General features: G+C 38.7%; 1 protein-coding gene across 2 annotated transcripts in view; it reads left to right on the plus strand.

Moving 5' to 3' along the window:
• The window catches only part of znf462 (zinc finger protein 462), a 46,862-nt gene extending 36,943 nt beyond the window's left edge, over positions 1-9,919 (plus strand). For both annotated transcript variants that reach the window (XM_024299047.2, XM_024299046.2), the window contains exons 8-13: positions 2,511-2,754; positions 2,840-2,991; positions 3,787-4,010; positions 6,046-6,457; positions 6,539-6,680; positions 6,758-9,919. In XM_024299047.2, coding sequence (XP_024154815.1) covers positions 2,511-2,754; positions 2,840-2,991; positions 3,787-4,010; positions 6,046-6,457; positions 6,539-6,680; positions 6,758-6,965 — 1,382 coding nt within the window. In that variant the 3' untranslated portion in view covers positions 6,966-9,919. The remainder of the gene's footprint in view (positions 1-2,510; positions 2,755-2,839; positions 2,992-3,786; positions 4,011-6,045; positions 6,458-6,538; positions 6,681-6,757) is intronic.
• Positions 9,920-14,020: the final 4,101 nt, after the last annotated feature.

Below are 14,020 nucleotides of genomic sequence, written 5' to 3' on the forward strand. Positions count from 1 at the left end.
GCATGCAAAAAGCTTCCTTCACTACTTACTATTGTTTTGTAGAGCAGTTTGAACCTACAGCTCCAAAATTGAAAGAAATTTCCCAGAAATCTCTGCGAAAAAAACATTCAGCATCGTCACTGTCTAGATTGGCGAATAGTGACCACAATGCATTGTGTCTGAACAATTTTTTATGTTAAAAAAAAGAAAAATAATAGATTCTGAGAGTTAGCCGCATGTGTGCTCCACATGTGACCATTGACACCATTTGAGAATCGGACTGAGGGACCCCTCCCCCCTCGTACTCCAAACAGGAAGTACTTACTGGTTCCAAGAAGCCAAAATCTTACAGACTTCTTTAGAGAAATAAACGGTAATTACTTAGTCATTATATTTATCAGAATAAATATTATTTCTCTGCTGGCTTTTTTTTGAAATTTCTTGTTAATCTTAATTTTTGCACAATATGTGTTTCTTATTCAAGTTATAAACTGACCAATCAGACTCCTCAATAAAAGTATGTGGTCTCATGTTGAAAATGTTTGATCACACATTTGGTATTTCCCGCTTTCGAGTGATAGGGATCTGGACTTCAAACAAGCCACTCCTGATTGGTGAGAGTGGTTACCATAGAAATATTGACCCAGACTGACTCGGACCAATCACTGCTTACTGACTATTTCTGGTTCCAACATGGTGGCGTCCATATTACCTAAAAATGGCGACGGAATTGGCTTAATTTCGTTAATGCCTGAAGTAAACCGTTTCCTAAGGGTGACGACACATTCATCGACAGTCAATGTTTGTGACCCAGAGTTTTTAAAATGTAGTTTAGCAATTTACTGCGCTAATGTGGACTGATGTTTTTGAGAATTCAGCTGTTTATATTTTTTTTCTGAAGCTCCAAAGTTGAAACTGTTAGCTCAGCATCTTCATCAAAATACCATCACTATTCTGTGAACTTAAATCTGGAAAGTTTTTGGCATAGCTTTTTTATTTAGCTTTATTAGCTAAGCTAAACTTAGCTTACAAACTTAATTTGTGTTAGCATGAAGCTGCAAACGCTGTACTGCTAGCATCACAGCTATTTGTTAGATTCTTCCGTGTCGTAGCCTGACAGCACGGCTTCCTCTTTCTCCAACACAGAGAAGATATTTTGAGCTTCGGTGTCGGGGCTTGACTCACCTGAATTCCTCTCCCTTTTCTGCAAATAAAAAAATGGATGTCAAGGGTTTTTAACAAAAAAGATGCGCTTTTCCTCACATGCCACCCCTCCAATTAGCCGACTTCGACTGCTGAATGGAGCATTTTTCCGATGGGTAGACGTCGGTGTCACTGTGGTTTGTTTATTGATGCTTTAGAGGCTCAAAGTAGGGCGAGAATATGAGCTTACTCACTGATATCATGAGGAAAAGAGTGAGAGGAACTCGAGGGAGCAGAGCTTCATCTGCCGTCTGCCGATGCCCTTTGATCTAACATGCGTTCGCGTGTACATGCATGGATTCAACCGATCAACCGATGCTGTTTGGCATTTGGACAATAGAGAAATCCTGCTGATATGTGCAAGAAGTTTTTAGATCCCGGTCATGTCAACGCAGCGAATGGAGAGAATTTGATGTCAGTGACTCGTGACTGTGCCAGACAGACAGCCTGGTTTGATCTCCAGAGCTTTGAAGAATTCTGCAAAAAAAAAAAAAAACAGTAAAAGTGAGTTTTCAGATGAGAAACCATCAGTGATGAGTAAAAAGCTGCAGAATGTGGAGCTTCTTGGCAGAAAGATGACTTGAGAGTTGTAAGGCTGTGCTGCTCATGAGCACCGGAAACGGAGGAACTGCAGCGCGGTCTGGTGAATCTGGATTTCTGCTGATGGTACAGATGCTGCGACGTTAATGGAATTGATCCATGGAAGCGACCTGCAATGGGTAGACTGCCAAAAACTGACAGCGGTAGTTTTCTCAAAGCACATGTTTTTTTTTTTCACCTTCCAGTCAGTAGTTGTTTAAAAGTTCTATTCTGTACATTTTAAAACGTTTAAAGGGAAAAAATATAACATTTTCAAAATTAAAGCTGAAATTTTTGTGATAAATTTAACATTTTTGACAGTAAAGATAGAATTTCGTGAAAGAAGCAAACATCTACATGTTTTAAATAACATTTAAATTAAAAAAAATATGTAAATATAGTTTAGAAATGACCTGTGAAATAAAAATCTAAATCTATTTTTTAGAATTCCAGTTAATATTTTTATAGGATTAAAAACCATCTCACAAAATCTTCAATTTCGCCCTATTTTTGTATCAGAAATATAACTATCTTTTGTTGTTATGTGGAAAAATCAATGATTTTAATGGCATAAGTTTGTTCTATATAAAACCTTTGTATGACATGAATAAATGTAATTTAAAAGTAAATTGATTAAATTGTAAATCATCAAAAAATCTGAAATTACTTGATGCACGGACCAATTTACATGTGTTTAATAGGACTTTTTTCCATCAGAATAATCCTTTTTGTCTGTTTTTTTCTCTTAGATTCGACATACCAGGAGCCCGCTGATGTTTGTCAGCAGTTAAATCACTACAAACTGGCCTCCCGCAGTCAAATGTCTTCCTCCTCCAAAGTGGGCGGGCTCACAGCTCCCGACGTCATCCTCACGTGCGAGTTCTGCGAGTTCAGCTCCGGCTACATGCAGAGTCTGCGCCGGCACTACCGGGACCGCCACGGCGGGAAGAAGCTCTTCAAGTGCAAAGACTGCTCCTTTTTCACCTGCAACAAGTAAGGAAAGACTTTAGACTTTAGCGCTCCTCTCTGTGGAATCATTAGCAGAGATTAACGCCCATTCGCTGTCCATGTGTTCCAGTACTACCTTCATCGTACACGTTGAAGCCGGCCACAACAACAGCAGCAACAACAATGCACCGCAAGAGCTTCCCGATGACCTGCGCTGTCCTCTCTGCCTCTACCACACCAAACACAAGAGCAACATGATAGACCACATAGTTCTGCACAGAGGTATGCTCTGAAAACATGCATTCTTTATTGTGTGTAGAATTCAAAAACAGTTTATTTTGAAACCTTTTTACATTTGAAAATAGATAAGAAACCTAATATATCATCTGAAAATTGTACATTTTTAAAGATTATCTTGTTCCATTAAGCTATTTTTTTGTGTCTTGTGATACTTTTATGTTTCGAGTTGGTGTCTTATACTAGGGCTGGGTTCATTAAAATCGATTAATTGACCTGAATCAATCTAAGAATAATAGATCAATAATCGATCAACAAAAGTAGAGATCAATCTAACGCATAATGCTAAAGTCTGCTAGCTTGATGCTAACGTATAATGGGATTTCCTATTGGACGGCTAATGCTAACGCTTGGTTGATCTAAACATACATTGCTTATGCATCGTTTTTTGCTCATCCTTTCTTCTTCTTCTGGAATAAGGTGTAATGCTGTGCCGTGAATGCCACCTAGTGGCCAAACTAAAAACACCCTCCAGGAGAGGCAGAACAATTGTTGGAGCTTCTTCGTTTGAGAATACATGCAACATCTCATTATAATTTCACTTAAAAAATTTAGAGTTTGTGAACTGTATCAGATAAATATGAATATCTTCAAAATTGAATTGAATCAAATTGAATTAAGTGAATCCAAAGAATTTAAGAAAAAAATCAGAATAGTCTGGAGACTAGTATATGTAGTGGGACTTCTTTTTCTGAAGTAGAAAAATATGTTGTATATGTTTGGTTTTGTTCACATTTTTCCACGTTTTGACCTGACTTTTCTTGTTTGTCCCGTCCTTAGAAGAGCGTGTTGCCCCACTGGAGGTCAGCCGCTCCAAGCTCTCCCGCCATCTCCAGGGTTTGGTGTTCCGCTGCCACAAATGCACTTTCACGTGCTCCAGCGACCAGGCCCTGCAGCTGCATCTGCAGAAGCATGAGGAGATCAGGCCCTACAAGTGCCAGCTCTGCTACTTCGACAGCAGCCGGCAGAGCCAGGTGGAGGAGCACCTACGCACCGAGCACAAGGTCAGGACAAATCCCTCAGTCGGAATCGTACCCTGGATCTGAGAACTGGATGGAGTGAAGCTATGAGTGTAGGATGTGTGTTTAAGAACAAACTAAATTCTTTAATGCGAGTTTAACCCTAAGTGTTCACACTGGGCAAACTGGGAGGGGCTTCTTTCTCTTTTGCTACTGTTTACTAGCACATGTCCACCACCTACATTAGGAGGAGGTTTAGTACGTGGAGCATATCTGGTGATTTTTTTCTTCACAGCTCTATTCCGACATATAAAAGACTTGGTGCTGTATAATTATTAATTTCTCTTCCATTATCAATTTTCAAAGGATTGGCACTTCTGTGAATCAAAAAGGGCGTCATCCATTCGTCACTACCAAATCTGAATCCCTGATTGCTCAAAGTGTGGACTGGTTTAACTTGCAACACATGTTCAATGGAAGTAAGTTAAGCACAAAAAACGGTCGTAGAAATGTGCTTAGCTACACATGAACACAAGAATTGTGATCGCAGAAACCCGAAATGTGATTTACGCGTGTTTATATTATACAGACTTTTCATTGGAAGTGGTCACCCAGTCCAGCTCTCATATACAGATTCAAAATCTGATGCTAATGTGACTGCAAAAAACAATAGAGCCATGTCAGATGGGTTTATTTAGCTTAAAGAAAAATAGAACTATTATTACGCCCTGCAAAAAACAAAAAACATCAGTTTCTCTGTGTTTCTGCTGGGCGACGCAGAAGAAGAGTCAGAAAACAGTCATCGTCGGGGCTCTGAGTCTTCAGGGAGGATGGCAGGAGGAATTTACTCAGCAACAGTCTGATCCTTTCTGGCAACAGCAAAGAAACAACATCTTTTAGGACTTAGTAATGCTGCTCCACTTTCATCTAAAGAAGTTGATAGGAAAGGACAAAAATCATTGATAATTCCAAATGTTAGCATGACAGTCTGTTTATTTCTTAAGCAGGACTATACCTTTAAAAATGACATATATTAGAGTATATTTTCCATGTGTTCTGCCTTTGTAATTTACTGAAAAATAAATTATTTAAGCTAGCCTCTGTTAGCCTAGCTTACAAAGCTATCTGCTCTGTTCAGCTAAACAACATTGCATTAACATTTAAATTTCACCACAGTTTGACTTGACTTTTACAGCATTTGTGTTGTAACTTTAATGTTTAATGTAAAAAAATGTAAGAAAATATACATGTTTAATGTTAAATAGCTATTCTAATTAGCTGTTAGTAGATAAGTGTCTTTGGTTTTGTGTGACTTCCTTCACTACTTACTACATATCAAATGCGTTTGTCATTTTATTATGTTGTCGGGATCTACAATTCTGCAAGCCAGCAGCTTGAAAAGTCAAAAAAATAGTGTGCATCAATGCTCTCTAGATTGGTGAATATAGACCACAATGTATTGTATGTACACCATTTTTTCTTGTGAAATAAATGCATTTTGTTTTTAATTTTTTTACTCTGGCAAATCGGTGATGTCATATTTTCCATTAACAATATATATATATTTTAGTGACAACAGTGCCTTAATTGTTTTTTAAATCCAGAACATTGGACAGTCACACACTGTATAGATTTTTAGTGTTTAAGGAGTAGGAAGGGAATTCTGACTAGGCCTGCAAATTTCCCAGAAGTCTTTGTGCAATGATTCTTTTTCTTATTGTGTTTGAACGAATTGAAACAATTTGAGCTAAAACCCTGCTTTCCTTTTGCTTGTCATTTTAAAAATATTAATTTTAATTATTTATTCATAAAGTTTTCTTCATCAGAACAATGTATTCTTAAATAGCCTTCATGTAATGTTAATATTTTTAATGTTTTTATTTGCTTTTATTGAGGAAAAAAAAGTCGTGAACATATGTCGGAACTGCATTCAGACATAGCATATGCTTTATATTTGCTAGTACGTACATTTAATGTTTAAGAGACTTTAAATATTTAGGTAATTTGTGAAGCTACAGTCTAAAAGATGAAGGATAACTATGAAGGACGTGGATTAAATGTGTCTCCTGTTTTTGATCAGGTTATTCGCAACTTTGAGCTGATGGTGCGCGTCAACCTGGACATGTTGGAGATGCTGAAAGAACATGGCAATAGCACAGAGGACGAAGAGGACGAGCTGGACCTCATGGAGATGACCATGGATGGACAAGACCCCCTGGAGGAAGAAGAAGAGGAAGAGGAGGAGGAGGAGGAAGAGGTGGAGGAGATTGAGGACGAAGAGGAGGCAAGAGACATCATGGAGGGCATGATTGATGGAGAGGAGGCGGAGGACTGCTTCAAAGAGGATATAGGGGGGGAAGAGGAGGATGAAGAGGAGCAGGTGATGGAAGAAGAAGAGCTGGAGGAGGAGGAGGAGGAGGAAGAGGTGGAGGAAGAGCAGGAAGAGAAAGAGGAGGTCAATGAGCCAGAAGTGGAAAATCCTGCACAACAAGGTAAATATAAGCAGAACAAAGCAGTTTGATGAAATAAGTGGCGTCTTCTAAACTGTAGCAACTTTTAACTCAATTTCCCAGAAGTCATTGCATCGCCCATCAGCAACTCTGGCTCTGGGCCAAGCAGTGGAGAAGTGCAGGAGAAGCGTCTTCCCTGCGAGTTCTGTGGACGCTGTTTCACCAACAGTCAGGAATGGGAGCGCCACGTCCTTCGACACGGCATGTCAGTACATCCATCTCTAATCTTTCAGGTAGAGCGTGTTCCCCCGTACCCACGTGAACCGTCTATGCTTTCTCCAGGGTGGTGAACAACGCCAGCTCCGCCCCGGCCACAGAGACCTCCGCTCCGTCTTCCACCGGCTCCTCGGCGCCCGAAGACTCCAGACCGGAGCCGGCCGGAAACGGCGAGGAGGAAGGAAATCCTGCTGAGCTGTTGCTGACGAGTCAAAGCCAACATGTGGAAGACAAAGAAAAGCTCGACACCAAAAAGGATCAACAATCCGGTTGATCTGATTGTTGCCTCTGGAATCTCGTGGTAGAAAAATGGGTAGAATCCACCTGAAAATAGGACAGGAAAAAAACAAAAAAGAGAAAAAAAGTGACTTTTTATTGAGTTGGTGCATTAGTACATTTTAGGTGTTACATATACAAGTATTAGGTTGTGCTGCATTAAACGGCTGAGCTCTCTAAATGGGCAGTCCCATAGGACAGATCTTATTATATTGGTAACCAATAGTGAACAGAAACTCTTTATTGCTGACATTCTGGTCAAATCTACAGTGAAAGATCCAACTTAGATAAAACTAAGCTATTTATGAAGACTTTGGTCAAAAACGAAATTTAGCATTTTTATTGTTTGAAGCACCTTTTGCTGTTACTCCGCTTTGCTCATCCAAAAACAGGAGTTCTGTGAATTTACGAGCAGGGTTACGAAAGCATTTCTAACCTTGGCCCACTATAGAGCTGCCAGTTTCCAGATTTCTGTTTTACCTCGTTTTTTATTTTATGTTCAGTTTGTCAGAATCTGTATGGAAGTGGCACCTTACTTGCTGTTGTAAATCACGTTCTCTCCGTTCCGAAGGATTTTAACCGTTTGCAAACTGTTGGAATTTAGGTCATGTAAAAGCTGTTAATCTGTGACGTCCTTTTTTTTTAACAGTAGTTTGGTTTGGGGAACCGGATCGAGCCCCAGCCGTTCGTTCATTCAGCATCAACCTGGAACTAAACCAGAATTTTACAACATTTGGCCTCTTGACCTCAAATCAGACACGCCCATCGTGCGTCCACGAACAGCGTGAGATCATCTGCGTAGAGACTGTGCACGAAGTGCCTTAAAGCGCAGTGACCGTTTTGCTAATCAATTCGAAATATGGAAAAAAATGCTCAAATTTGACCTTAAATTTCACTTTCAACTATTAGATTCCGTGTTTATCGTAAAGACTTTGTAAGTTTCAAGACGTCGGTGTCATAATTTAAAAACATTTGTTGTTTGTCTTCCGAGTCGTAGATGGTAATAGGTGTGTTTGAGATCACCTGCAGGCGGAGAAAGGCGGCGAGACTAAATGAAAACAGGAAGTCTGGATTGTCCTAAACATTCGGTTGAATTTGATCTTTACTATTGTGTATTTTATATTAATTTTAAACATCTTTCAGGGGACAACAGATGAAAAATAACCGCTGGGTTCATTTAATGCACACTTTCCCAAAACAATTAACTAAACTTTTAAAGGTAACAACAAAAAACAGATGGTTTAAAATCTTTTTTTATTTTTACATCCCTACTTTCCAGAAAGAGTTATAAAATACACAGATTTCTGATTAGCATCACTTCAGGACTCCATTTCCCATGATGCAATGTTTTGTAATCGTTAAGGCAGCTTGCAGTCAGCGCAGCACCTATTTTCTCACCTAAGTTTCAATCATCCTTTTCTCACGATAGTTTTGTGACGCTGGTGCAAAAAGCTAATTAGCATACGCCGCGCTGCACGCGATTTCGGTCATCTCAAACACGCTTATTATTAATCACTTTGCTCCTCTATCTTTGCAGCTGTCGTAGTTGTTTTACGTGTTTTATTTTTTCGTGTCAAGAAGGCCACGAGTGAAATTCCTGGCTACGTTTTGAGCCATGTTGGCTTTTTTAGGATCTTTTGCCATTTTCCACAAACTCACCTGCAAAGGTTCCCGTTCTGCTGTGTCCACCGGAAAGACAGGTGTCAGAAGGTTGCTAAAGTCTTTAAAAAAAAAAAAAGACAAAAAAAACCCAACACGTCTCGTTGTGTGTTGACAAATCCGTCTGTTTGCAGTTTTGTTTTTCTTCTAGGTGATGTTGACAAAAAGGCAGAGATTGTATTTGTCGGAAATTGCTGCTCGAATGCCCTAAAGCCTTATGAGAGATGAAGTCAAACTTGAGTCCAGAAATACAGACGTCTATTGAATAAAATTAAAAAAAGCTGAAACATAACGGCCAAAAGCCTGAAAAGTAACAAGGGAAAGCTGACGGGGATGTTGTTCTTGGTACTCAGATATCTGCCAAGCCTGCTGCGTTTGCTGCTTCTTCTCTCCGGTCGGTAAAAATCTGGTTGAATTGAAGCCGCGTGGACTTCACGTCTGCAGCCATGTATAGAAACTACTCGTTTAGTGTTTGAACTGTGGTGTTTCAGAACGGATTATTTAACCCTGCTTTCCTTTAGGTGTTCTCAGTTTTTAAAGGACAAAAAAAAACAACTTCTCCTCAAAGGGGGCGGGGTTTAAGTCCCTGTCCGACATTATTGTACAATGAAAATGTCCTCCTTTCGTACTGTAATGAGAGCGGTGGCAGGAGAGGCGTAGTTTCCTCACCTTCCTCCAGTCGGACCTGCTTGCTTCTCCTCCTCTGAGCTTGAGCCCAGTCTCTATTCTGACACTCCACTGTCCATTCACTGTGGGGGGGTAAAGGTAGCAGCCCTCACTCTCCGCCTCGCCACTCCCGCGTTTGACCTCAGAGCAGCTTTGTGTTTGGCGGGGCCAACTCGTCTCGTCTTGTAGGAATAAGCTCGGCGAGGGCAGCTCGCCGCCCAACCCAACGGGACACAGAAGAACCGCTCGGGACAATCTGGGTGCAAAGCTGTCGACCCGACACCGTTTGTTGTTGTGTGATTATTTGACTCTGAATCCCCTCACTGTGTGCAGTCTCCGGGCTGTGATCTTCCCAGTTTACCCAAAGTGAAGCCCCTGCTGAAAACACACTGGATACCTGTATATATGTTTAGTTCTGATGCATTTCTCTTTTCAGACTGTTGTCTCCATAGTTTGAAACTAGGATTTCTCCTTCTTGCCTTTTTTCCCATATAAATCTGATGGTGGGTTGTGATGTTGCCTAGAATGATTGTTTACAATTTTATTCCATTTATCTCTGGATATTCTGTAAATATTGTAATTCATTGTCTTTTTTTAACTTGATAATAAAGTTATCAGATAACAGAGTGTCGGGTCTTTATCTTCACGACTGTACGTGTCGCTTTTCTCCAAGTAAAGTTTGACTTAAAGAATTTGCTAGTTTTGAGATAAATAATCTCATTTTGACATCAGTTTGATTAAAAACTAAAAGATGTTTTTATTTCTTTGTTGATTTAGAGTTTTCTCAAACTACCTCGATTTAAAAAAAATATTTTATTATTATTTTAAGCATAGATTAAAAAACAATGTGTTTGAAAAACAGGTTTTTCAAACACATTGCAAAAATAATTAAATTCATTGTTTAGAAACAAAAACAAAGACGCACTTAAGTCACATTTGATCATTCTTAAATATAGTATTTATTAGCTTAAGTCAAGAAGAGTTTGATTAAATCAAGTTTTATATCTGATCATTTTTTTCTCCATATAAATAAAATAAAACTTAAGTTAAATAAATAAAAAAGGCAAATGTGCTTAAAACTAAAGCAAATATATATTGATGTCTCCTGTACTGATAAAAATTAAAATCTCAAATTGATTAAAAAACTTTAACATGCTAAATAAAAGAAACTCCTGGTTTTAAAATATGTTCGCTTTTATTTTGAAATCCTCTTCTTTGCCAAACACAATTACAATCCACTTATTGATTTTCTGCCATTTTTAAAAATCCCCTGAGGAAAAGTGCTGCTCTGGTTCATGCTAATGTGGGCATTTCATTATGCAGTCATGTGAAAACATTTCTGTAATTTAGGAATGAAAAATTGATAACATGAATCTAATGAAATCATGACGGTGTGATTAGAGACCAAATTAAACGAATGGTAAGAAAATCAATTAATGTAAAAAAAAAACCTCCTGTCATTAGTTTGTATTGTTTTTGTTATACGTCACAAAGCTTTAATTTTGAAAAAAATTGGAGCATGCCCAGTTGGACATATGTTAACATTTTACATAACTTTGTTGCCCCGCCCCTTTTTCCCTCTCAGTTGCTTAAAGCTGGGAATGTATTTTCTATGTCATAAAACTAAGTTTTTTCTCAAACTGCAGTCAAAATCTTTTTTTTTTAACTATGTGGACATAGAAATGTTCTGAAAAGACATTTTGAGCTTATTTGTTCTTAATATAAAGTGTAATATATCTATTTCATTAGCAGAAAATTGCAGTGGAACATGTTTAAAACACTATTTTAATTGGATCTTTAAATAATATGTTTGTAAAAAAAAGTCTACAACTGCTTTTTGTTTGATATTTGCTTTTGGTATAAAGTTTTTCACCAATAAAACAAAATACTGTGTTGTTTTCTTGGATATATATTCTGCAAAAATGGCAGAAATTCACCTCCGATTTGTTGTTGGTTCAGACTAGAGTAAGCCTCCTCTCATTTCCCATCATCCCTTGTTTACACTCTCTAATGCTAGCTCACAGCCCCTCACATTAGTGGTACAACAAAAACGGTGAGCAATAATTGAGTACAGCTTTGAGTCAGATTGCAGCTCGGACGAGGAAAGAGAAGACGTTCATGGATCTATTTGTATACAAATTAAAGCTTTAGGGAGCTTATGGCCCACAGACTGTCACTCCTACATCCCAGCGACTGCTGTCTGCTCCTGATTCACAATAATTTGAATAAATACATTCTTAGAGATGCAATTTTGAGCTTAATTTTCTTTATAAATGTCCTCCATCATTAGAGAAATGTTTAAAAACAGCATGATTTATCTTGGAGTTGGTCTTTAATATGACTTTTAGTTTTCCTTTGAGTAACCCTCAGTTAAAAATAAGGATTTTTCTCAAGAGAATCTGCTGACTCATGTTAGTGTTTGCCCTCAGAAAGAGTCAAATGCCAGCAATGATTGCATAAAGCCATAATCACAGTGACTTTATAGATGCAGAGCTGATCTGTCAAAAGTTTCCACAGAATGAATTCCTGCACCGTTGCTGCAGAGCAGCTGGATGGATCAGTTATAGCCTCTGCACCTTGTTCACAGGAAATAGCTTAGAGCTGAGAAGGCACCCCCGTGACCTTCACTGTCTGCTACACCCCTCTGTTTTCTCCGCCTGCAGAAGCTCTGCTGACCAGAACGCCGCAGCGCCTCTCACACTCATCCACAGCCTCGTCAGCGAGTCTTCCAAAGCCTCCATCCTCCACACTTCCTCTCCCGCCGCCTCAGTCTTTATTTCACTTGTCTAACATCATCTCTTAAAAATATCTCCAAGTCACCAGGGATCAGATTGTAATCTCTGCGGCTCACTACATCAGAGGGGGGCCGGTGGCATACTGACGACGCCTGGAGACAGGAGCGGGAGGCGCAGTCACGGTGACGAGGGAGGGGAGAGGAGGACAGCGCCGCACCAGAGTGGAGCTACGTGAGGAATGTCTGATGAGAGCCCGGGCCAAGGCCGGTGTGGGCAAAGCTGCTTCAGAGATGAGGGGATGGAGGGAGAGGCGAAGATGAAAGAAGGGATGCAGAGAAGGAAGCAGAATGTCTGTCTATAGGGTCTCGATGAACCAAATTGATCTTGTTCTCTTAAAGTAAAAACTCCATTCAGGGATGATTTCAACATCAAAACCACCTGGGTCACTCAGAGCTCCTCTCATGTTACTAAAATAGCTCCGACTTAGTGGGGCGTGGATGAGACCTCTCAAGGTTTCTCCTGGTGTCACGCACTTCGACAAGAGCTGCAGATCCATTAAATCCTGTGGATCCAGGCCTCCATCACACTCATGTGTCTCAGTCATGGAGGCAAAGACAACACCTTTAAATCTCCCATTAGGATCAGCACCATAACTTTTGCTATGACTGTTCGAAATTTATCTCCGAGGTGGAGTTTTAGTCCAAAGATGTCTTGGATCAGTGAATCGGGTCATTCAAAATGAATCGGTATCGACTTTGAATCACATCGTCAACCACAAATTATGATATGAATCGTCTTCTGCACACTGCAAGGTCCCAGTCAGGATTTGAACCAGGGCCTTCCTTCTGTGAGACAAATGCTAACTAGTACTGCAACAAACGATTATTTTAATAGTCGACTAATCATCGATTATTTCTTCAGATTAGTCGACTAATCAGGTCGTGTGCAAACTGGATGTAAAGCACACATCTTAACCATTAATAGCTTTAAACTAAATAAAAACTACATATTTAGCATTATCTGCAATAATGCTAGTGTGAATGCTGTAAGCTGAATTTGCTGCTAAAGATGCTAGTGCTGATAGAGGAAGATTCTAGCTAAAAATGCTAAAGTTGATAGATGAAAACACTGAAGTTGAAAGCCAGCTCAAATATTAGTTAAATGCCAAAATAGCCTAAAAAACTGAAACAAAGACAAAGTTAGCCAAAACAGCTAGCATGTAGCTGAAATATTAGCTAAACTTCAAAATAGCCTAAAACACCTTAATAAATGCCAAAATAGTCCAAAAAGCTAGCAGAATAGCATTATAACTTTCAACTTTACTACATTCTGACTCCATAATACAAAAAGTAAGGACTAATTGACTATTAAATTAGTCGTCAACTATTTTAATAGTAGACTAGTCGACTAATCGTGGCAGCTAATGCTAACCAACACCACTTAAGATGAATATTCCTTTAAATTGGAACAATATCAAAATAAGATTACAGTTAACCGATACAAATCTGGACTTTGTGATTAACATATTGATTATGATTTCAAAACATTTTATACATAAAGGTGAAACCTCACATTAAAATATGTTGGAAACTATTTACCAAATCTCTGCATTACATGAAACACGAGAGTTTATTTGATTTATTTAAACTCTTGATATAGACCCCTTTGTTGATGTTTTTTTATATATGTTTGTTGATTTTGTTTTCATATTTGTCTACTTCTGCCTTTGTCTCATTGATACTGATGTTATTGACAGATATGCCATGATTGTTTGTGAAATACTTGAATTAAAAAAAAAACTTCAGATGTGAGTTTTAGAAGGATTTTTTGTATGCTCCAAACTTTATTTATATGGTAATCTGTACATTTCTCAGTGATCTGAATATTACATGTTAAAAATTTGAATACTTCCTCATTAAATTGCAGGTATTTATTATTATTTGTATTATTATCATTATTATTATTATTATTATTACTGCATTGTTTGACAAGT

Source organism: Oryzias melastigma, linkage group LG12, assembly GCF_002922805.2.
Source record: "Oryzias melastigma strain HK-1 linkage group LG12, ASM292280v2, whole genome shotgun sequence".
Classification (NCBI taxonomy): Eukaryota; Metazoa; Chordata; class Actinopteri; order Beloniformes; family Adrianichthyidae; genus Oryzias; species Oryzias melastigma.